The 25,713-nt window shown below is 39.5% G+C and overlaps 1 protein-coding gene across 1 annotated transcript in view; it reads right to left on the reverse strand.

The window, feature by feature from the left end:
* MED13 (mediator complex subunit 13) overlaps window positions 1-25,713 on the reverse strand; it is a 124,293-nt gene that overhangs the window by 8,629 nt on the left and 89,951 nt on the right. Inside the window, exons 17-28 of the mRNA XM_008011228.3 lie at window positions 23,264-23,425; window positions 18,132-18,355; window positions 16,256-16,445; window positions 14,790-15,252; window positions 12,558-12,777; window positions 11,406-11,597; window positions 10,676-10,899; window positions 6,448-6,590; window positions 5,799-5,957; window positions 5,504-5,689; window positions 3,072-3,220; window positions 872-1,045 (exon numbers count right to left, since the gene is read on the reverse strand). Of these exons, the coding sequence (XP_008009419.1) occupies window positions 872-1,045; window positions 3,072-3,220; window positions 5,504-5,689; window positions 5,799-5,957; window positions 6,448-6,590; window positions 10,676-10,899; window positions 11,406-11,597; window positions 12,558-12,777; window positions 14,790-15,252; window positions 16,256-16,445; window positions 18,132-18,355; window positions 23,264-23,425 (2,486 nt within the window). The remainder of the gene's footprint in view (window positions 1-871; window positions 1,046-3,071; window positions 3,221-5,503; window positions 5,690-5,798; window positions 5,958-6,447; window positions 6,591-10,675; window positions 10,900-11,405; window positions 11,598-12,557; window positions 12,778-14,789; window positions 15,253-16,255; window positions 16,446-18,131; window positions 18,356-23,263; window positions 23,426-25,713) is intronic.

The raw sequence follows: 25,713 nt of genomic DNA on the forward strand, positions 1-25,713 counted from the left end.
TACAGGCATGAGCCACCACGCCCAGCCCAAGATTATAAATCTTTTATTCCCCAAAATAATGTAGCATAACAGCAGTGCAGTATGATGTAATTCAAAGAATAACACAATAATCATTAAAAGACCCAGGTTTCAGTCTTGAGTCTATTACCAGTTATGACTGTAAACAGGTGAGTTTTTCTGAACTTAAATATGCTCACCTATAAAATGAAAAGGTTAGACTAGAGGTAACATAAAGTTTCTCTCAGCTCTAAATTTACATATGTGCAGTCGAAACAGACTGAGCATCCCCAATCTGAAAAAATCCAAAAGTGGAAACACTTCTGGTCCCAAGCATTTCGAATAAGGGATACTCAATCTACACTAACAACAAGGATCCTAGGAGTCTGACTTAAGAATAAAGTTCTAAAAACATAAATTTAAAAACTAGTTTTTTTTCCTTTTTTTTGAGACAGAGTCTCAGAGTGTGTGGCCCAGGCTGGAATGAAGTGGTACGATCTCGGCTCACTGCAACCTCTGCCTCGCAGGTTCAAGCGATTCTCCTGCCTTAGCCTCCTGAGTAGCTGGGACTACAGGCACCCGCCAACACACCTGGCTAATTTTTGTATTTTTAGTAGAGACGAGGTTTCGCCATGTTGGCCAGGCTGGTCTCAAACTCCTGACCTCAGGTAATCTGCCTGCCTCGGCCTCCTGAAGTGCTGGTATTACAGGCGTAAGCCACCACGCCTTCGTGATCTTGTTTGAAGAGTCACATATGGCAATTCATTTAAGAACTTAGACAAGCTATAAGACTTAAAAAAGCCACTTCCAGATTTCTCAGGATTTAGGCTGTCAATTAGAATTATTTAGGAACTGGGACAGAAATGGCAAATACCTTAAGAAAAAGGGGACACTGATATTGTGCTTGAGGACATGCTGACCAGAACCAGTCAGGTAATGGACCTGCTTTGGCAGTTGATACAAAGTAACCAAGGGCCAATGGTTGCTGAAGAATATTAGGTACTTCCTCATGAGGTTCTGTTGAAAGTAGCCGATCAGTACTCTGACCCTTAAAAAGACAAAATTAGAAGTATATTATTAGTTCACTCAAATATAGCTAAGCACCAGATATAAACACAGAATGGCTTACAGCAATCAGTCTCATTATCTTATGACATCAATTTAACAAAATACTGAAGGATACTGAAAAAAACCAGTTTCTATGTACTTAAGAGTATTATAAGTAAAAGCATTAATAGAACATATTTTAAGAACTGTATTAAATGAATATGCCAGCTGTTTAACAAGTCTGTATTACTATGCCAAGCTCACAAGAAAGTGTGTAAACCTTCACAGATGAGTAAAACATACAAAATTTTCATTGACATCTTTAAGTTACTTGCTAATATTGCTTTAAGTCCTGAAAACCACGCCCCAATTCAAAAGGTGGATTCAATTTAGCTTTGTTAATCTAGCACTATCTATAAAATGCAGTTAATAGTGTTGTGAAAATTATTATGGCAACATGAAGGGACAACTACTAAGTCACATTCATATCCTTTGGATTAATGTATTTCTTGGTATTTAAGGAAACAGACAAAAGAAAAAAAATATGCATGAAAATGTTCATTACATCATTATCTATAATAGGAAAAAAATCTTACATGTCCAATATTTTGGGAAGGACACAAATCACGGCATAACAAAAATGCAACATTAAAAAGCTGATTATACTTATTGAAAACTGCAATATAAACATATGTGGAAGGATGACAATTTGCTTAAAAGTAAAAATGGTTTTATTAAGGTGGTGGGATTACTGGTGCTTTTCGTTGTATTTCTTATCTAATTTCTTTGCAGTTACAAAAAGGAGGAAGGAATGCAAAGTAAGATTGGAAAAAGATCCTTCCCTACTTTAAAGGGTAAATTTTAAACCTATGCATACTACAATAATCAAATCAGCAGTATATATAATCTCTTTTCTTTGAGATGGAGTCTCGCTCTGTCGCCTAGGCTGGAGTGCAGTGGTGCAATCTCGGCTCACTGCAAGCTCTGCCTCCCGGGCTGACGCCATTCTCTTGCCTCAGCCTCCCCAGTAGGGAGGACTACAGGTGCCCACCACCACACCCAGCTAATTTTTGTATTTTTAGTAGAGACGGGGTTTTACTGTGTTAGCCAGGATGGTCTTGATCTCCTGATGTCATGATCCGCCTACCTCAGCCTCCCAAAGTGCTGGGATTACAGGCGTGAGCCACCGCCCCCAGCCCAGTATATATAATTTCAAATAGGTGTTATTCGCTGAAGCCCAATTAGTTTTTGCTTCAAATACAAGGTCAAGACAGCCTGCTTCCATAATTGCTAAAGATAAAAAGGGGAAGTAGATGGTCAGTGTTTTATCTGGTCTTATGAGAAAACTAGTATTTTTATTATATTCCTTGTCACAGCCCTGATATGAATGGCTGCTCTTAAGAGTTATATATAGTGATTCTGAACGATACTGTGATCCTATATCTGAGTAAAAAACTATGGTGAACTGCCACAAAAACTACAAAAAAAGGAGTAATGCCAAATGGTCTAGAAAATACGGATTCAGGGAAAGCAGAGCCTTAGAGATTCTCTTAAAAATGTGTAATTCAAAGTACTGATGTCTATGATGTAGAAATGCATGCATGTACTGTTAATTAACCTCAACTCTTGCTAATTTCCAAGGAAAAATAGTATTGCATTTCATATATTAATCCATTACTAAGTTAACGAATGGCATTTAGAAAAATTACACTTTTTTTTTTCGTCACCCTCCTTTGGCACCCAGGCTGGAGTACGGTGGCTTGATCTTGGCTCACTGCAACCTCCGCCTCCCAGGTTCAAGTGATTCTCCTGCCTCAGCCTCCCGACTAGCTGTGACTACAGGTGCATGCCACCACACCGGGCTATTTTTTACATTTTTAGTAGAGATGGGGTTTCACCATATTGGCCAGGCTGGTCTCAAACTCCTGACCTCGTGATCCACCTGTCTTGGCCTCCCAAAGTGCTGGGATTTCAGGCGTGAGCCACGGCGCCCAGCCTAGGAAAACTAAAATTTACAACACAGTTACCTTGCCCACATCACCTCCATGGGGGTAATGAGATCCTGGAGAATGTACAGGAGAACCAGTTGGAGAAGCAGGAAGGATATTAATGATATCAGGGTCAAGATCATCTCCTGTGTCTAACAAATCAAAGATACCCATTCCATCTGCTCCATCTAAACAGGAGAAAGAAAAGAAATTTAAGACTCCATTTTTCATATCCTACGGTCATTCACAGGAAAGGGTCAAAATAAATGAAATTTTAACCAAAATGGGTTAATTTAACCAACATTTACTGAGTGTCTACCATGTGCCAAGTGTTGTGCTAAAAAACATACAAATAATTATGCATAAACAAGCATGTGGTAGTCTGAATAATGGCCCCCCAAAGATGTCCACATCCTAATCCCAGGAATCTAAGAATATGTTACCATAAAAGACTTTGCAGATGTGATCAAGCTAAGGATCTTGAGATGGGGAGATTATTCTGGATTATCCGGGTGGGTCCAATGTAATCACAGGGGTCCTAATAAGAGGGAGGCAGTAGGGTTAGAGTCAGTGAAGGAGATGTGATGACACTATACTGCTGGCATCCAGGATAGAGGAAGGGACCATGAGCCAAGGAATGCAGGTGGCCTGTAGAAACTGACAAAAGCAAGGAAACATTTTCCCTTAGGGCCTCCAGAAAGTAATCAATCCTGCTGACATTTTGACTTTGGCCCATCGAGACTGATTTTGGACTTCTGACTTCCAGAACTGTAAGATAAAATAAATGGGTGTTGTTTTAAGCCACTAAATGTGTAGTACTTTGTTAGAGCAGCAATAGGAAACTAATACAAAGCAAACATAGTACAAAGGAAATGAAAATGTGTTTAAAGTGGGACTGCAGTAGTCCCCCTTATCCATGGCGGATATGTCCCAAGACCCACCCCCTTACCCACATAGATTTCTGAAACCAAGGATAGTACCAAATCCTATATACTGATTTTTCCTTTACATACACACTTATGATGGAGTTTCAATTATAAATTAGGTACAGTAAGAGATTAACAACAAGAATATTAGAATAATTACAGCGACGTACTATAATAAAAGAGATGTGAATGTGGTCTCTCTCTCTCTCTTTCAAAGTATCTTATTGTACTATACCCATGGGAAATTGAAACCATGTAAAGGAAAACCAAAAGATAAGGAGGATTACTGTGTTTACAAATTATACCATATTCTTTATTAAGTAAAATACTCGAGTTACTATATAACACACTAAAACAAGAGAGCATAATATCCATATTTCTGACTTTAGAGATGTGAGATTTTTTAAGGTATCTCAGAATAACAATAAAATATTATTTTCTCTTCTACTAAAATGTAAACTATAAATTCACCTGGAAAAGCTACCTCCCTACTTTGGCAGTTTATATAAATTATATTATTTTGGTAAATTAACAGAAGAGATATAAAATGAGTTCATGTACAGGTACCTCAAAAGCACAAGGGTAAACCTATACAAATATTTTGTGACCAACTATTGCCTTTTAAAATAAGTAAAGATGGCTGGGCATGGTGGCTCACACCTGTAATCCCAGCACTTTGGGAGGCCAAGGTGGGTGGATCATTTCAGGTCAGGAGTTTGAGACCAGCCTGGCCAACATGGTGAAACCCCATCTTTACCAAAAATACAAAAATTAGCCAGGCATGGTGGCATGCGCCTATAATCCCAGCTACTCGAGAGGCTGAGGCACGAGCATCGCTTGAACCCAGGAGGTGGAGGTTGCAGTGGGCTGAGATTGTACTACTGCACTCCAGCCTGGGAGACAGAGTGAGTGAGACTCTGTCTCAAAAAGTTTTTTAAAAGTAAAGATTTATGGGATAATTCACAGCACCAGTTCTGGTATCACAGCACCAGTTCTGGTATCAACAAGGTAAAAGAATGATTGTATTAAGTTCCTGTTGCCGCTTTAACAAGTTACCACAACCTGTTGGCTTAAAAACAACACACATTTATTTTCTTACAGTTCTGGAGGCCGGAAATCTGAAATCAGTTTCGTTAGAGTGAAATCAGGATGTTGGCAAGGCTGAAGGGGATAATCTGTTTCCTTGTCTTTTCCAGAGTCTAGAACTATATTCTTTGGTTCATGGGCTCTTTCACCACCTTCAAAGTCAGCAACATAGCATCTTCTGCCTTTGACTTTGCTTCCCGCTGTTTCCATCACATGGCTTTCTTCTCTTCTATGTAGTCAAACCTCCTTCTGCCTCCTTCTTATAAGAATACATGTTATTGCATTAAGGGCCCACCTGCATAATTGAGGATAATCTCTCCATCTCAAGATCCTTAACTTATCACATCTGCAAAGTCATTTTTTGGTAAAATAAGGTAACATTCACATGTTTCAGGTATTCGACATGAATTTATTTTGGGAGGTATCCTTCAGACTACCAAAATGGAACAAATTACCTACCATTGTTGGGATTGAAAGCTAAATCCAAATTTTCAGTGGTATAAGTAGCTGAAGCTACTTGCACAGAAGCAGAAGTAGGAAACACAAGTATATGAGTACATGATGTATCCTGTGGGGTATTTAGCTGAGATGTCTGCATGTTTAGAGTCGTGCTTCTTCCAAATACAGAACCAGTTGACACAGAATCTGTAAAATGAAAGATATTTTTTTCTTTTAATAAATGAAGAATAAATTTTATGTAATACTTAAAAACTGCATAAAGAATTAAATCTGATATAAACTAAAGATAGCTAACCTGGCATAATAACAAAAGAGCCTTGGGGCTCCATTGCCACCAAGCAAGCACTGAGAATGCTAGGGGAGTCTGCAGCAGATATACCACACATTCTACACATGTCTTTGAGCCTTTTACTTAGAGACTGCAAGTTTCGACGACTCAGCAAACAGCTCCAATCTGTGGGTATTGACAGTTTAAAAAAAAAAAAAAAAAAATCAAAGTAACAGCATTATTAATATCCTGTAGAACCAAGTTAAAGTTAAAACATAAAAATAGTTAATGGCTTTTAAATTAGTGTATTCCTCAAACTGGAGTCATCATCAAGCCAAACTTACTGCTGATGCTACTCAACATCCTTTATCCCCCTAATATTAGGTATACCAAATTCAATTAGTATCTGCTCAACAGAGGATGAGTTAAATAACAATCAGAAAGTGGAAAAAACAGAAAACAAGTAAGAACAGCAGTAATAAGACTGCTATTAAAGTTAAAAAAGAGTAAAATGTCTTTTTAAAATTTGAATTTAGCCATTTGTGGCCTAGACATATGTGTTTCCTTATTTGATAACCTTTGCACTGTATTCAACATATATACCTAGATGTGGTCAGAACAGTGTGTGAATTAACATAAAACAGAAATATAAATACTAATAAAAGCACAACTTTACCTTTCAATTCTCCATGACCAATCCTTCCTAGACGACCAATTACAACTCTCCATGGTAATGAACTCATTTGTACAAGTCCTAAGCACCACTCCCAAAGTTTCTGTAGACCAAATTTTCTAGCAGAACTTTTTTTCCGACGAGCCCTATTGTATGAATAGAGAGTGTCATAAATATATTTCTAAATTTTATGATTTTTGTTGTTGTTGTTTTGAGATGGAATCTCACTGTTGCCCAGGCTGGATGGAGTGCAGTGGCGCAATCTCGGCTACCTGCAACCTCCACCTTCCTGGGTTTAAGCGATTCTCCTGCCTCAGCCTCCTGAGTAGCTGCAACTACAGGTGCGTGTCACCACACCCGGCTAATTTTTTGTATTTTTAGTAGAGACAGGGTTTCACCATGTTAGCCAGGATGGTCTCAATCTCCTGACCTCGTGATCTGCATGCCTTTGCCCCGCAAAGTGCTGGGATTACAGGTGTGAGCCACCACGCCCAGCCCGACATTTTAAGAGAGCCCAAATTTGTGAAAAACAGATCCCCTTTATTTTAGTGCTTCACATCTTTACACAAGTCCTAAGCGAGAATATTCATAAAATCATAGGTTTGGCATGTGAGTTTTTCTATTTCACATTACAATATATAAATTTTTTAAAAAATTTGCCTAAAACACCTCAATTCATCAGAAATACTGCTCTCCACCAGGGATTTCTTTTCTTTTTCTTTTTTTTTTTTTTAAGATGGAGTCTCACTCTGTCGCCCAGGCTGGAGTGCAGTGGCACAATCTCGGCTCACTGCAACCTCTGCCTCCCAGGCTCAACTGATTCTCCTGGCCTCAGCCTCCCGAGCAGCTGGGATTACAGGCACCCACCATCACATCTAGCTAATTTTTGTATTTTTAGCAGAGAGGGGGTTTCACCATGTTGGCCAGGCTGGTCTCAACTCCTGACCTCAGAGGATCCTGTTTCGGTATCCCAAAGCGTTGGCATGAGCCACCGCGCCTGCCCAGCAAAATTTTTTTTTTTTGAGACGGAGTCTTGCTCTGTCGCCTAGGCTACAGTGCAGTGGCGTGATCTCTGCTCACTGCAACCTCTGCCTCCTAGGTTCAAGTGATTCTCCTACCTCAGCTTCCCCAGTAACTGGGATTATAGGCGCCCGCCACCACGCCTGGTGAATTTTTGTATTTTTAGTAGAGATGGGGTTTCACCATCTTGGCCAGGCTGGTCTTGAACTCCTGACCTTGTGATCTACCCGCCTCAGCCTCCCAAAGTGCTAGGATTACAGGCATGAGCCACCCCTCTTGGCCCAGCAAACTGTTTTTAAAGAGCCAATACTTCAAATGGGAATGGCCAGATTTGGTTATTCCATGGGCCGTAGTAAGCAATCCCTGTTCTATACTATAAATTGAAGACTGACCAAAACACCACACTTCTCAGTCCAAACAACATTGTTACCTGTATTCTGCATACATCTCCTTCACTAGCCAAATATGTAACATAAGCACTCTGTGGCTGAGCAACAGTGGCTATTTTATTATTATTATTTTTTGAGACGGAGTCTAACTCTGTCACCCAGGCCAGAGTGCAATGGCGTGGCCTCAGTTCATTGCAACTTCCACCTCCTGGGTTCAAGCGATTCTCCTGCCTCAGCCTCCCTAGTAGCTGAGACTACAGGTGTGTGTCACCACACCTCGTTAATTTTTGTATTTTTTTCTTTTTTTGTTTTTGAGATAGAGTCTCACTCTGTCACCAGGCTGGAGTGCAGTGGCATGATCTCGGCTCACTGCAACCTCCGCCTCCCGGGTTCAAGTGATTCTCCTGCCTCAGCCTCCCAAGTAGCTGGGACTACAGGCATATGTCACCACGCCCAGCTAATTTTTGTATTTTTAGTAGAGATGGGATTTCAGCATATTGGCCAGGAGAGTCTCCATCTCTTGACCTCGTGATCCACCCACCCTGGCCTCCCAAAGTGCTGGGATTACAGGCATGAGCCACCACGCAAGGCCTAATTTTTGTATTTTTAGTATAGATGGTGTTTCACTATGTTGGCCAGGCTGGTCTTGAATTCCTGATCTCAGGTAATCCGCCTGCCTTGGCCTCCCAAAGTGTTGGGATTACAGGCATAAGCAATCATGCCCGGCCAACAGCAGCTATGACTTACTGAGTACTTACTATGTACCATCCATTGTGCCCAATCAATTTACATGTAATGCCTCATTTCATCCTAACAACTCCATGAGACAAATAAAACTATCCTCTTGACTTTATATATAAGTAAGCTGGAACTCAGCTGCATAAGGGTAGTTATTCCAAGGTCAGTAGTGGCAGGTTTGGGATTTGAGCCCAGGTCTCTCTGACTCCATCACTGCCCTTGTTTTTTTTTTTTTAAGATAGATTTTCACTCTTGTTGTGCAGGCTGGAGTGCAATAGCGCAATCTCAGCTCACTGCAATCTCCGCCTCCTGGGTTTGAGTGATTCTCCTGCCTCAGCCTCCCAAGTAGCTGGGATTAAGGGCATGTGCCACCATGCCTGGCTAATTCTTTTGTATTTTTAGTAGAGACAGGGTTTCACCATGTCAGTCAGGCTGGTCTCGAACTCCTGACCTCAGGTGATCCACCTGCCTTGGCCTCCAAAGTGCTGGGATTACAGGCGTGAGTCACTGCACCCAGCCCCATCATTGCCCCTCTTAACCATTATCTCACTTCTACTTTATCAAGGTAGTAAAATGGTAATACTATTTTGATAATGAAAAGGGTGGGTTTTTTCCCTCTACTTTCTCATACTTCACAGATGAGCACATTCTTTCCCAAGCTCACTTAATTAGTATAAATATCCGATTAAAAAAATCAAAATTGTATCAAGGAAATAAGATAGGAAGCACTGTTGTAAGGTTCATAATATAAAGCTTAACAGACTTGTTAATGTTTATAACCAATAATATAAAATTATTGTTCCTATCTTCTGCTTCCCCAGCACCACTAAGACCTAATAATCATTAGCTATTTCTGCATATATTCAATTTCTCACCTAAAAAAGAACAGGCTTTTACATAATAAGGAAGAAAATAAACGATAGAACCCAAATCTTTTTTTTTTTTTTTTTTTTTTTTTTTGAGACAGGATCTCACTTTGTCACCCAGGTTGAAGTGCAGTGGCGCAATCTCAGCTCACTCTGCAGCCTCAACTTCCTGGGCTCAAGTGATCCTTCTGCCTCAGTCTCCCAAGTAGCTGGGACTACAGGTGTGCCACTATGCCCAGCTAATATTTGTATTTTTGTACAGACAGGGTTTCGCCTTGTTGCCCAGGCTGGTCTTGAACTGGACTCAAGTGATCTGCCTTGTCTCAGCCTCCCAAAGTGCTGGGATTACAAACATGAGCCACCATGCCTGGCCAGAACCCAAATCTTAAAACTAAAAATCATTTCACGGATTTGCTTTTCAGGTTCTCCTGTTCAGTGTTCACCAGCTTTGATAACTCAAAATGAGGCTGACCTGTTGGGACCTATTAGTTATATCCTTCGCAAATAATTGGACATGGTATTTACTGCCAAGAATTCTAAAATGGCCATCATATTCTGAAGACAGCTTAACTTTTTTTTTTTTTTTGAGACAGTCTCGTTTTGTCGCCCAGGCTGGAATGCAATGGCGTGATCTCAGCTGACTGCTACCTCCACCTCCCAGATTCAAGTGATTCTCCTGTCTCAGCTTCCTGAGTAGCTGGGATTATAGGCACCCACCACCACACCCGGCTACATCCTAACATTAAATGATAAAATTTTAAATCGCCAATTTTAGTAAATGAAGTTAACTTAGTTAATTAGGGGCTATATCTTAGATGGTATATGAGAAAAGTTTAAATGTTCTATACTTACTAGACCATTTTTTAATTGCAGAAGTGTTTTCTAACTACATCTTTCACAAATGTTCAGCTAAAATAATTCTCAAGCTTTATGACACAGAAGTTAGTGATCTTAATGTTTTTTGTTCATGTAATAGATTAATCATAATTATTTTTAATTATCTTCTACAATATAAACATTCACTACAGAAAAAAGTAAAAAGCACCCACAATCCCACATCTTAATGTTTTAATATATACAAAACCTTCAAGCTGGTTTTCTATTCATTAAAAATGAAACAATATATATACACACACACACACACATATATATACACACACACACTCCCACACACATGAAAAATGGAATGATATGATATATTTAGGGAAATACAAATACCTATTTGGAACATCGATGTTAATGATACAAGTTTCTAAAAGTTCTCCATAGAGATCTGTGCAAGATGCAAGAATCCACCTTTGATCATGTGATAAACAGTATCCCACAAAAAGAACATTGTATTTCTGTCCAGCTTCTCCAAATGTTTCTCCTAGCTCTGTCTGTTTGTCCTTCACTGGAGCCAGAATAAAAGGAGGTGCATAAAGTCGAATACACTCTGGTCTCTATAAAATAAAAAGTTAAGGTATTATCATACTATACAACCTTAGATAAATATGCATTTAAAATGTAATTATCATCTACCCAATTATAAGATAACTGGAAAATGAGAGCTAAGCCAAAAATTGCGCTTAGTTTTGCATAATATCAAAAAAGTGTTGGCAGGGCACAGTGGCTCGTGCCTGTAATCCCAGCACTTAAGGAGGCAGAGGTGGGCAATCACCTGAGGTCAGGAGTTCGAGACCAGCCTGGTCAACATGACAAACCCCCCCACACACACACACAAAATTAGCTGAGCCAGATGGCGCATGCCTGTAATCCCAGCTACTCAGGAGGCTGAGGCAGGAGAATTGCTTGAACCCAGGAGGCGGAGGCTGTGATGAGCCGAGACTTCCCCAATGCACTCCAGCCTGGGTGACAAAGTAAGCCTCCATCTCAAAAAAAAAAAAAAAAAAAAAAAAAAAAGTATGTATAGTCATTCAACAACTTTGGTCATGAAAGACATACTTACATCAGGACTTCTAAGGGCAGTTTCCATGGCTAAACCTGGACCAAAGCCAGTCAATGTTTTCACATTGGTTGATGTTGGAAGTGGCCTCCGACACTGGGTAAAGGCCGAAAAAGCCAGGGATTTTAAATGCTGGGGATAGATTTCTCTATCTTCATGCTTCACAGGTTGCAACAGGTACTGACAAGGAATAATCTAAGAAGTGTAGGCAAATATTACAAATGTTAAACTTTCAAAAGAGAATAACAAGAATTGTGGGTCTAAAACTCTAAAAACTTTTTACTAGAAAATTTAAACAAAACCTAATTTAAATGAAAATTTAAGAATTGTTTTCTTATCTATTATGTAGGCTTTGAATAAGTAGCCAATTTTACCAATGGGTTCTGAACTAAAGGACTATTTAAAACCTATATAATTTTCTGGCCAGGCAGAGTGGCTCACACCTGTAATCCCAGCACTTTGGGAGGCCAAGGTGGGCAGATCACAAGGTCAAGAGATAGAGACCAACCTGGCCAACATGGTGAAACCCCATCTCTACTAAAAATACAAAAATTAGCTGGGCGTGGTGGCACACGCCTGTAGTCCCAGCTACTCAGGAGGCTGAGGCAGGAGAATTGCTTGAACCCGGGAGGCGGAGGTTGCAGTGAGCCGAGATTGTGCCACTGCACTCCAGTCTGGCGACAGAACGAGACTCCATCTCAAAAAAAAAAACAACAACAAAAAACTATAAATTTTCTATGTAATAATTATATTAATACCATTGACCAGTCCTGAAGTCTATAAAATAAATTCAAAATTTCTTCTAACAACTTAATATGGTTAATTGCTTTCTCCTTTTCTTGCAACCTGTCTTGTATGTGCTATATCTTTCTATTTAGGCTCATGAATTTAAAAATTGGCTTATAAAAGTAACACAGGAGAAACATTTAATGTACTTAATGGACTTTTTTTATTCTGTATTATTACTGTGGTATGACTGTAAAGTTTATCTTTTATAAATTATCTAAGATTTATATTATGATATTAAAGTAAAATCAATATAATAGAACTTGGCTTTTAGATAATCAATTTGAATACAGAAAAGTAGTATCTGAAACTTCTGACAACATCAAACTGTTTTACATAATTTTAACTGACAACATTTATCACTCTTACCTGTACAGAAACAGTACTCTTGATATGAGGAGGAAGAGTCTGGACCATTTCTAGAAAGCATCGAAGTAGCCCCAATGTCCACACACTAGAAGAGTTACCGCTCTCGTCTGTATTTTCGTATGTAAAAGGATCAATTATATAAACAACAATTGCAGGTGGATATGTGATCGCATGTGAATCACCATCTGTGGGGATTCCCACTTTATCCCGATCCATCGTGCTAAAATTTAAGGTAGAAATGAGACAAAAAGTTATACTGTATATGCTTTACGTAGCATCTAAGCAGGTTCTTAATATCCCCCCTCCTCCCTCTTTTTTGGTGAAAGGTGTGAGAAAGCCTCTCTGAAAATGAAGGACATTTCTTTCTCACCAAAGTTAACCATAAACATTGTAAATACAATTCCACAATGTATAAAGACACTTGCCTTAAGAGGTCTTGCCTTAAATTTACCAAAAAAGAAAAATAAAAAAAAAGAAAAAAAGAATTCTTAAAACCATAGAGTATTAGATACAAAAGATTGCTTAGAGTTTAAGGGATAAAACTGAGACAAAGATAGGTCTCTTTGTCTGAGGCTATCTCAAATAGCTTCCCAAATTTATAAAGTTGGTTACAGGTAGAGCTAGGCCAGAAAGAAACCATGTTTCCAGAAACCACGTTTCCAGACTCATTCAATGTTCTAGTACATTTTTAGACTATATATATATATGTTTTTTTTTTTGAGATGGGGGTCTCACTATGTTAACCAGGTTGGTCTTGAACTCTTGGTCTCAAGCAATCCTCCTGCCTTAGCCTCTCAAAGTGCCAGGATTACAGGCATGAACCACTTAATCTCGTCCTATTTTTAGACTATATACATTTATTTCATACTTTATAGCTTCAGTGGTGAACAAGTTTCATTCTTTGATGGGTGATTTGATTTTTTTTACACTTCAAATCTATTCATATGTTCAAGAGGGGTGGATCAATCTGGGTAATGGTTTGTTTTTACCCATGAGTGTAATTTTGGGCACAACTGCACCCTGGATAGCTGACAGATGTAATTAACCTCTGGTTAACCTAGCCTATAAATCAAAAGGGAAGATCACTCAAAACCTTCATCATAAAAGGAATGAGAGCGTCATAATCATTCCTGTCACCATAAATAACTTGGAATCACTGTGTAAAGTACTTAATGTATATTATATCATATTACTCTCATCTTACACATAAGAAACCATGCTCAGAAAGTTAGAGTTTCCCCAAAGTCACAAAGCAGCTAAATGGCAGAGCTGAGATTCAAACTTTAGTACCACTCTAAAGCCTCTGAATAGACTGGGTCAATAGTGACTTCTCAATCACTACAGTGATTTGCAGAGGCAAATCTACTTGACAGTTATGCCACAGAAGACTCAAATGTCATATGGGTATCTGGACTACATGGTTTTCAAGCTCTTAATTCCCACCCTCAGATTCTAGAATTCTATGATAAAGATTTTATGAAGTAAAGTCCTCATTATAATTTTATACATAAAATATTCAACACTAGACCTGGTGCGGTAGCTCATGCCTGTAATCCCAGCACTTTGGGAGGCTAAGGCAGGCAGATCGCTGAGTCCAAGAGTTCCAGACCAGCCAGGGCGACATGGTGAAACCCTGTCTCTACAAAAAAGTAGCTGGGAGTGGTGGTGCATGCCTGTAAGTCCCAGCTACTCAGAAGGCTGACATGGGAGGATCACCTGAGCCCAAGAGGTCGAGCCTGTGGTGAGCCGTGATCACGCACTGTACTCCAGTCTGGGTGACAGAGTGAGACCTTGTCTTAAAAAAAGATACAAACTAAAATTTCAAGAATAAGATAAAAAGCACTTTATGTTCATTCAAAATGTCTTATTTACAAAAAAAGCAGCATGGTTGGGCATGGTGGCTCGTGTCTGTAATCCCAGCACTTTTGGAAGCCAAGGTGGGCCGATCACCTGAGGTCAGAAGTTTGAGCCTGGTCAACATGGCAAAACCCCATCTCTACTAAAAATACAAAAATTAGCCAGGTGTGGTGGCACATGCCTGTAATTCCAGCTACTGGGGAAGCTGAGGGAGGAGAATCGCTTGAAACCAGGAGGCAGAAGTTGCAGTGAATGGAGATCCCGCCACTGCACTCCAGCCTGGGCAAAAGAATGAGACTCTTGTCTCAAGAAAAAAAAGAAAAAAGAAGTATCATAGTTTTAATATTTCTGTAAAAATAGTATTTTTAAAGGTACCTTTCAGACACATCAGGATGCGGCTGAGTGGGAAGTGAAGATGATTCTCCAGAAATCCCAGGTGTCTGTAGAGTTGATGTCTGTTGCCCTCCTAGTTGACCACTCTGAACTGTATTTGCTTGTGTAGACATGGATCCTGCAGCATTACTGTTCATACTGCCAAAGGGTGGAAATGAAGGTAGTTTATTTGATGATACTCCACTATTCAAGTTGGAGGATGATGAAGATGAAGTTGAAGCTGTGGTCAAAGTTGAATTAGCTGTGGCAACTGAAGTAGATATGGCAACACCTGAAGTCATTGTCATAGTGCTGCTTGCTGCAGATGCTAAGGTGGCAGATGGAGTATTAGCATTTCCAGTATTTGTCATCTGAGGTGGAGTAATCAAAGACTGACTTGTAGGGGCAACTAAATTTGGCTGGGAAAGTAGAGAGCTGTCCAATGGCAGGGAAGCAAGATAAGGACCTAAAGAATAAAAACAGGTAGGAAATGTAATTCTTTATTTGACCGACTGATTCTTTTTTTTATTCTACTGTGTAAACAGAATCATAATCCAGTTGATGTTTTCTTGGTAATTATAGCCCCTAAATTGCTTGCTAATGGTGTGACCTACATTTGCTTTCTATTTTCCTCTAGAAACTGAAGAAACATATTTAAAATGGAATTGAAAAAGCCAGAATTTTCACTCAAAATTAAAGAAATGATTACTATGAAAGTGTAACAAAATTCTATTTTCTAAGTATAATGAAATGTAAAAAAAGGTATCTAGCAATATTGACCAAACTATTCAAAGGGTTTCTAAATCAGAAATCAAATAAATATTGGCTACACTGGCAGCTAATTAAAATATAAAATGGTATAATGTTATCATGGCGTTCAAATTACAGGAATGTCTAAAGAGATTCAATATTTTGGTTCTGCATCTCTTTGGATTAAGTCTACAGGAAGTCCACTGATATTTATTTCAAGAGTATTTATAAGCAATACAGTTGGTCATGGGTAGAATGAAAGAAAAAAACGTATGTAACAAGCAAGTCTTAAACAGCTGTCATTTTCTTAGCTACAACAAAGAACTATTTCTTGGTTTGGTAGAGATTAACTATAAATTATTTTATCTCTGAACTGTAACAAATGAAGAATCTTCATGTTATTAAAACATCAGACCCTACAGAGGCAACAGAAAATTTATTTGTAACCCGTAATTTCATCCTACCTGATGGTATCCCTCATTAGGGATCAGCAAACTTGTTCTGTAAAGGGTCAGATAATAAATACTTTCGTCTTTGCAGCCACACAGTCTCTATCACAACTACTCAGCTCCAATGTTGTAGCACAAAAGCAGCCAGCGAAAATACATAAATAAATGAGGATGGCTGTGTTCCAATAAAATTTTATCTACAAAAACAGCTGGTGGACCAGGCCACATTTTGCCAACACCAGCCTTATACAATAAATACAAATTCAATACCTAGGTCATATCTGCAGACTTGTGCATAAAGCTTGAGTTTAGAAAATGCTTCATTGTTACCATCAGCTGCCTGAGAAAACCATTCTGCTACCAACTTTTCTGATAGTTTATTTGATGCAGTAGATCCAACTCTCATGATCCCATCTGTTAACAGTCGAGAAACAGGTCTATGTTGACCTAATCGACAGGACTACAAATATACACACAGAAAGCAGAATTAGTAAATTTATTATAGTGTTTAGGTACACATTATAAAACCAAGCATGAAAGCTATTTAAAATAAGCTTAACCATTTGCAATTAACAGTTACGATAAAAATATCAAGGGTGTTTTTAGAAGTAGGTCAAAAAAATAAACATATCAAGGGTGAAATGGTGCCACAGGTCTTTTTCATTTTTACATTAGAAATTCATTAAATTGCCGGGCGCGGTGGCTCACGCTTGTAATCCCAGCACTTTGGGAGGCTGAGGCGGGCGGATCACAAGGTCAGGAGATCGAGACCATGGTGAAACCCCGTCTCTACTAAAAAATAGAAAAAAATTAGCCGGGCGCAGTGGCGGGCGCCTGTAGTCTCAGCAACTCGGGAGGCTGAGGTAGGAGAATGGCGTGAACCCGGGAGGCGGAGCTTGTAGTGAGCCGAGACTGCGCCACTGCACTCCAGCCTGGGCGACAGAGCGAGACTCCGTCTCAAAAAAAAAAAAAAAGAAATTCATTAAATTTTTTTCAAAATTAAAATATCTCTAACGAAAAAACACCTAGATAACAATAGTACTAGAACCACTTGGTTTGAATAAAAGCTTGCAGAATGCAGAAATAAGCATAAAAATGCAGTCATTTTAGGTATACATTAACTCCAATTCATGAATTATGAATACACATATCCCTAAATCAAAGCATAATAAAAATTGGCATACAAATTTATTTATATACCCTCTCCATCTAGTTTTGTGAGTCACTGATTTTTGTTGTAAGAATCCCAATGTCAAATAAATATGTAACATTGGATTAAACAAACTTAGAAGACTTCTTTACTGTAAGAATTTCAAAGCCTTTAAAAACCTAGTACGAATTGTGAATCTCTAAAAAGTAATATAATATACAATGTTTTCCCAAGCCTATTTAACTATGGAACTTTTTTTCTGAGAGGATTTTACCGGCTAATGTTCCAAATAACACCTTTTGGGAAATGTTTATTTATTAAAAACACACTACAAATACTTTGTAATTATGTGGAAAATTTTATAAGGAAGCTAAACTAACATACACTAACATTCAGATTGTAAAAGGAATCAAAATTTAAAGACTAAATTTTCAAGCCTTTGTGGAAAAAGGAGGGAATAATAAAGTAAGACTTTATGTCCCATAACACTTTTAATTTACAATTATTGTGCCTGGTAATGGATATGTGAGAATTATAACTTAAAAGAAAGGGAAAGAATTTCAGACCCGAAATGGACCTTAGTGACATCTAGCATAGATTTATTTTACATATGAGGAAAGTGAGGCCTAGTGTCACTACCTGAAATCCTGGAGAATAAAGACTAGAATTTTTGTAAATGTAATTTTTTTTCCTGAGGAGCTATTTAACATTTATCCTTTGTTTTAGAAAAGGCCACATTAAAATGGATATATGTATATATACATGCCCTCAATGTTTCTTCCTCCAATAGGGAGATAGCCACTCTGACCCACGGGCATACACATCTAACAGACTGGGTCAAACTCAGAAAAGAATGTAACTGGCTAGTATGAGAAATAAACATCTAATCTGACATTATCACTGTGTCCCAATCAACTGAACTGCCCAGTATGCTGTATATACAACAATACAGATCGTAAGGTAGTTTTAAAATGTCATCTCTTTTTAAACACCTACCTCATATATTGCAGTAAGATCTCTAAAAAAGCTTTTGGCTCCATTTAACAAGGCTTCATTCTCTGGACACAGTACAACATAGGCTATATCTCTTTGAGATCCATAGGGTTCCAGCATAAGTCTCTCCCAATAAGGAAGAGCAAATGGAGAAAGCACCAGATAATCATAATCATAACCCAACAAAAATGTGGGGATTGGCAGTGGTTCTGGGGATTCATCAGTTCCTAAATAAGAAAGATGTATTTTAAGAAAACACTTAAAAACAAGACATGTCTCCTTTTTATTTAAATGTCAAAAGTTAATGAAGTCATTATGAGTGAAAATATTTTATTACAGACAAAAATACTTAATGCCAGTGATCAAGACTTTTCAACAGTTAGGAATTTCCTAAACAAGTCTTTTTATTTACTTACTTTTTTGAGACAGGGTCTTGCTCTGTTGCCCAGGTTAGACTGCAGTGGAACAATCATGCCTTACTGCAGCATTAACATACTGGGCTCAAGTAATCATCTGGCCTCAGCTTCCCGAATAGCTGGGACTACAGATGTGTGCCACTACGCTTGGCTAATTTTTAAAGTTTTTGTAGAGATGGAATCTTGCTGTGTTGCCCAGGTTGGTCTCAAACTCCTGAGCTCAAGTGATCCTCCTTCCTCAGCCTCCCGAAGTGCTGGGATTACATGTGGGAGCCACCACGTCTGGTCTGCATTTAAATTTTTGGCATGGGTCTGGATGCGGTGGCTCACACCTGAATTCTAGCACTTTGGGAGGCCGAGGTGGGCAGATCACTTGAGGTTAGGAGTCTGAGACCAGCCTGACCAACATGGAGAAACCCCATCTCTACTAAAAATACAAAATTAGCCAGACGTGGTGGTGCATGCCTGTAATCCCAGCTACTCGGGAGGCTGAGACAGGAGAATTGCTTGAACCCAGGAGGTTGTGGTGAGCCGAGATTGCGCCATTGCACTCCAGCCTGTGCAACAAGAGCAAAACTCCGTCTCAAAAAAAAAAAAAGGGGGGGGGACATAAAAATACACTGTAGGCCAGGTGCTATGGCTCATGCCTGTAATCTCAGTACCTTGGGAGGCTGAGGTGGGAAGATTACTTGAGCCCAGGAGTTTGAGGCCTAGGCAACGCAGTGAGACACCATCCCTATTTATACATTTAAAAACAATATAATTTAAAAAATAGAAAAAAGAAAAAAACCTTTTTTTTTTTTTTTTGAGACGGAGTCTTGCTCTGTCGCCCAGGCTGGAGTGCAGTGGCCGGATCTCAGCTCACTGCAAGCTCCGCCTCCCGGGTTTACGCCATTCTCCTGCCTCAGCCTCCCGAGTAGCTGGGACTACAGGTGCCCGCCATCTCACCCGGCTAGTTTTTTTTGTATTTTTTAGTAGAGACGGGGTTTCACCGTGTTAGCCAGGATGGTCTCGATCTCCTGACCTCGTGATCCGCCCGTCTCGGCCTCCCAAAGTGCTGGGATTACAGGCTTGAGCCACCGCGCCCGGCCTATTTTTTTTTTTTTTTGAGACGGAGTCTCACTCTGTCACCCAGGCTGGAGTGCAGTGGCGCGATCTCGGCTCACTGCAAACTCCGCCTCCCGGGTTCACGCCATTCTCCTGCCTCAGCTTCCTGAGTAGCTGGGACTACAGGCGCCTGCCGCCACGCCCGGCTAATTTTTTGCATTTTTAGTAGAGATGGGGTTTCACTGTATTAGCCAGGATGGTCTCGATCTCCTGACCTCGTGATCCACCCGCCTCGGCCTCCCAAAGTGCTGGGATTACAGGTGTGAGCTACCGTGCCCGGCCATGAAAAAAACCTTATTAAGAGTGTAGATTTCATGTTAAGTGTTCTGTTTCTTAGGTTTTTTTTGTTTTTGTTTCTGTTTTTGAGATGGAGTCTTGTTCTGTTGCCTAGGCTGCAGTGCCGTGTTGCGATCTCCACTCACTCCAACCTCCACCTCCTGGGTTCAAGCAATTATCTCACCTCAGCCTCCCGAGTAGCTGCGATTATAGGCACACATCACCACACCTGGATAATTTTTTGTATTTTGGTACAGATGGGGTTTCATCATGTTGGCCAGGCTGGTCTCAAACTACTGACCTCAAGTGATCCGCCCATCTCGGCCTCCCAAAGTGCTGGGATTACAGGCATGAGTGTTCTTAACATAATAAAAAATTTTTAAAAGAAAATGACCAACAACCTAATAGAAAAACGGGTTAAGAACATGAAGATTACAAAACAAAACTATAACACATAAAAAGATGCTCTTTCTCATTTAAAAAAAAAAGAGCAATTTAAAATTAATAATAGCAAACAATGATAATGCTATCTGCTAGGTACTATTGAAAGTTCTTTGTATGTACTGACTCACTTAATCCTCACAAAAAACATAAGGCAGAAACTATTATTTTTTTTTTTTTTGAGACGGAGTCTCACTCTGTTGCCCAGGCTGGAGTGCAGTGGCCGGATCTCAGGTCACTGCAAGCTCCGTCTCCTGGGTTTACGCCATTCTCCTGCCTCAGCCTCCCAAGTAGCTGGGACTACAGGCGCCCGCCACCACGCCCGGCTAGTTTTTTGTATTTTTTTAGTAGAGACGGGGTTTCACCGTGTTAGCCAGGATGGTCTCAATCTCCTGACCTCGTGATCCGCCCGTCTCGGCCTCCAAAAGTGCTGGGATTACAGGCTTGAGCCACTGCGCCCGGTCAGAAACTATTAACTTCATTTTAGAGATGAGAATATCATAAATTAGGAAGTTAAGCAATTTCTCTAGCATTTCACAAGAAGTACCAGGGTAGGAATTTAAACCCAGGAAATCTATCCCCACAGTCTGTACTATTTAATCTCTCAAACACTGAATCAGCAACCTACTAGGCAAGGCTTTGGGAAAATAGGCACTTTAACTGGTAGGCATTCAAATCGATATTACAGGGGCTGGGCATGGTGGCTCACGCCTGTAATCTCAGCACTTTGGGAGGCCTAGGCAGGTGGATCACTTGAGGCAAGGAGTTCGAAAACAGACTGGGCAACATGGCAAAATCCCATCTCTACTAAAAATACAAAAATTAGCCAGGTGTGGTTAATGCATGCCTGTAATCCCAGCTACTCGTGAGGCTGATGCATGAGAACTGCTTGAACCTGGGAGGCGGAGGGTGCAGTGAGCTGACATCACGCCACTGCACTTCAGTCTGGGCGAGAGTGAGACTGTCTCAAAAAAAAAAAAAAAAAAAAAATTAATTAAAAAAAAAGGTATTACAGAATTACAGAGAGTTATTTAGTTTTTTTTCTGCTTTTCTTGAAATACACATCTGGGTGCTTATAGTCTAGCCATTTGGGAGGCTGAGGTGGGCAGATCACTAGGGCCCAGGAGCTGGAGACCAGCCTGGGAAACATGGCAAAACCTCATCTCTACAAAATACATAAAAATTAGCTGGGTGTGGTGGCACGCACCTGTAGTACCAGCTACTTGGGAGGCTGAGGTGGGAGGATCACTTGGGCCCAGGAGGTTACGGCTGCAGTGAGCCATGATTGTGCCACCGTACTCCAGCCAGGGTGACAGAACATATCTCAAAAATAATAATAAATAAAATAAAAATACACCCATGCTTTAAAGCCAGGGATCTGTGCATTACTGAAATAGAGCTGTAATGATAATGGTGGAAACAATCTATATGTTCATAAACACTGCACTCGTAAAATATATTATCATATGTAAAGAACAATGGAATATATGAATACATATAGCCATAAAAAAAAAGATAATCTCTGTATGTGCAGATAAAAATGATCTCCAAAATCAGTTAAGGCACAGAAATAAATAAATGTACTATATTAGGTTGGTTTTTTTTTTTTTTTTTGAGACAGAGTTTCACTCTTGTTGCCCAGGCTGGAGTGCAATGGCGTGATCTTGGCTGGTGGCAACCTCCGCCTCCCGGGTTCAAGTGATTCTCCTTCTCCTGCCACAGCCTCTCAAGTAGCTGGGATTACAGACACGCACCACCATGCCCAGCTTATTTTGTATTTTTAGTAGAAATGGGGTTTCTTCATGTTGGTCAGGCTGGTCTCGAAGAACACCCAACCGAGGTGACCCACCTGCCTTGGCCTTCCAAAGTGCTGAGATTAAAGGTGTGAGCCACTGCGCCCAGCTACTATCTTAGTTTTTAAAGTAATGTAAAAGTTTATACTAAAATATATTTTCTGGCTGGGTGCGGTGGCTCATGCCTGTAATCCCAGCACTTAGGGAGGCTAAGGCAGGCAGATCACTTGAGGCCAGGAGTTGGAGACCAGCCTGGCCAACATGATGAAACCCTGTCTCTACTAAAAATACAAAAAATTAGCCAGGCATGGTGGCGTGCACCCATATTCCCAGCTACTCAGGAGGCTAAGCCAGGAGAATTGCGTGAACCCAGGAGGCGGAGGTTTTGTAATGAGATTTAAATTATTTAGCCATTACAAGAGGGAGAAAAGGAAAATATAGGCAAATCCACTACTTTCACATATAATACATTCCAAATTCATACACAAAAGTCAAAGATTTCAAGAAGTATTATTCCAAATACATTTGAAAAACTCCAATTACAGCCCACCTTTCAGAGATAATCTTCTACAAATAGTCCAAATATTTGGAATGGTCTTTTCATCACAGCTGACCATAAATCTGCATACCTACTACGAGAATTCATTTTCTACTCTTGTCACAACCAGCAAATTTCTTCTTTGTTGTAATTATTTTTAAATTAAGACCTTAGGTCCTTTTATCACTAGTATAGCCCTCATTCCCCACTCCGCCTCCCTTTTTCATTGAATTTTGTAAAATAATTTATAACAAAGTATTTTTCTGCCATTAAAAAAAAAAAAACCTTAGCAGTATGTCCCTTTCTTCATGTAAAATCTTAAGGGAAAGTCCCCTATGTGCAAGAACAGACCTAAGAGAAGCCACTCCTTTTGAAGCGGGGTTGGAGAGTTGAGTAAGCCGAATGTTTGAAATGGTGGGGAAAAAAGCTAGGATTGGACCACAGTGGCCTTAAGAATATACCACAAATATATTTAAAGAAAATTAATGTGCTTATTCTAGTTGGGCACAGAAATCTGAGAACTGATATAAAATCAGTCATTATTTATCACTATAAATTACTTACCATAAGAGCCTCGGCCAGCCATTTTATGAAATTGTTGCCAAGTAAGAGGACCCTGAACACCCCAAGGTCTTACTGTTCTTTTTTTCTGAATGGCATCCTGAAGAACTGGCTGGAGAGAGAGGAGCATTCGAAGTATATCCTGTGAGCACTGCATACTCACATCTACAAGCATTAAAAAAAAAAAAAGTAATTAAGAATTGCTATTCCCAACACAAATAAAATTTTAAGATAATACAAAACACATATAGGGGAGTTCAGGTCTGCATCATCAAGAAGATTAAACCCTTGCTTGTGCAGAGAACTGTATTAAGTTCTATAAGATGATCTGTAGAAATGGTTTTTGTAGATACTTACAACCAAGAAGACACACAATAAAAAGCTACTGTAACTTATCTCCATAAAATGTCATTCATTAGCTGATTAATCAAATTTATAAATTAGTCAAATAAATTTCTTTCTTTTTGCATTTACGGTGGCTGTTTTGGTGCTGTAGGTATTTTACCAGAAAGAAGTCTGCCTCACATTGAAATTATATCCCATAATTAGCACTACTATGGTAAAGTGAATAAAGACTGGTTATAATTATTAAAGTTTAATTTGAAAAAAAAGTAGACTGACAATTCTAAAATACAAAAACTATACAGTAACTTGCTCACACTGCTAAAAAGTATATTATCCATAGATATTTTATAAGCTTATACATCTTAAAGATTTATAGATTATCAAATTATGACCTGCATTTCTGACCAACTATCAGAATGGGTATGAAAGGTGCTCCACATAAACGTCAAATGGCTCAAGGAAAAATCACTAAATGATATTGATATAATAAATGTGGCCCCCAGAATGGTCCAATTGTACCACTCAACCTGTTTGAGCAGTTATATTAAATCATTCAATTTTAATTTGTTATTACCTTTGCCTAATTTATCGTTATAGGCCCCAATTTCCTATATCTAAAAAGTGTACTGGCTGGGCCCAGTGGCTCACACCTGTAATTCCAGCACTTTGGGAGGCCAACGCGGGTGGACTGTTTGAGGTCAGGAGTTTGAGACCAGCCTGGCCAACACAGTGAAACCCTGTCTCTACCAAAAACTATAAAACTTAGCCAGGCATGGCGGCACATGCCTATAATCCCAGCTACTTGGGAGGCTAAGGCAGGAGAATTGCTTGAACCCAGGAGGCAGGGGTTGCAGTGACCCGAGATCATGCCACTGCACTCCAGCTTGGGTGACAAAGTGAGAGCCCATCTCAAAAAACAAAAACAAAAACAAGTGTACAGAACTAGCTAAAACTAAGTTCCAAATACAATACTTAATACGTAATATGCTTAAATAAACGTTTGCATACACAGTAGAATACTATTTAGTAGTTGAAAATGCTAATAGGCTGGGCTTGGGTGGTGGCTCATGCCTGTAATTCCAGCACTTTGGGAGACTGAGGCAGTCAGACTGCTCAAGCTTAGGAGTTCATGGGCAGCCTGCACAACATGGCAAAACCCTGTCTCTACAAAAAGTTAGCCAGATATGGTGCCACATGCCTGTGGTTCTAGCTACTCAGGAGAATGAAGTGGGAGGATCACCTGAGCCCATGAGGTCGAGGTTACGGTAAGCCATGATGGCATAACACCGCACTTCAGCCTTGACAACAGAGCGAGACCCCTTCTCAAAAAAAAAAAAAAAAAAAAAAAAAAAAAGAAAAGAAAAACGAAGATCAGAAAAAAATACCTATGAAGTACTGTGTTTATTACCTGCATGACAAAATGATCTGTATGCTGACCCCCACGACACACAGTTTACCTTTTACTTATATAACAAACCTGGCACACGTACCCATGAACCTAAAATAAAAGTTTTTTAAAAAAGGAGTGATCATGGAGGATAATCAATCAATAGAAATAAACTGAAAATCCAGAAATCAACCCTTCTGCTTATGATAAATTGATTTTTGACAAATGTACCAAGACAATTTAACATTTTCCATAGGTGATTCTGGGACAACTAGATATCCACATGCAAAAGAATGAAGTCAGAACCCTTCCATATACTATATACAAAATATTCAGAATGGATCAGAGATCTAAATATAAGAGCTAAAACTAAAAAGTTATTTCAAAAAAGTAATAGGAGTAAATTTTCAAGACCTTGGGTTAGGTCCTGACCTAGACATCAAAAGCACAAGCAACAAGAGAAAAAATAAATTGGACTTCATCAAAATTAAAAATGTTTGTGCTTCAAAGAATACCATCAATGAAATAAAAAGATTTCACATCCTATGGAGATACGGAAAAAAGGAAAGTGAAAAGAAGCTGAGTGTGATAGCAGGCCCCTGCAGTCCTAGCTACCTGAGGCTGCAGCGGGAGGATTGCTTGAATCCAAGAGTTCGAGACCAGCCTGGGCAAACTAGCAAGACCCTGTATCTTCAAAAAAAAGATGAAAAGACAACGCAGA

The sequence above is a fragment of the Chlorocebus sabaeus genome, chromosome 16 (assembly GCF_047675955.1).
Source record: "Chlorocebus sabaeus isolate Y175 chromosome 16, mChlSab1.0.hap1, whole genome shotgun sequence".
In the NCBI taxonomy this organism is placed as follows: domain Eukaryota; kingdom Metazoa; phylum Chordata; class Mammalia; order Primates; family Cercopithecidae; genus Chlorocebus; species Chlorocebus sabaeus.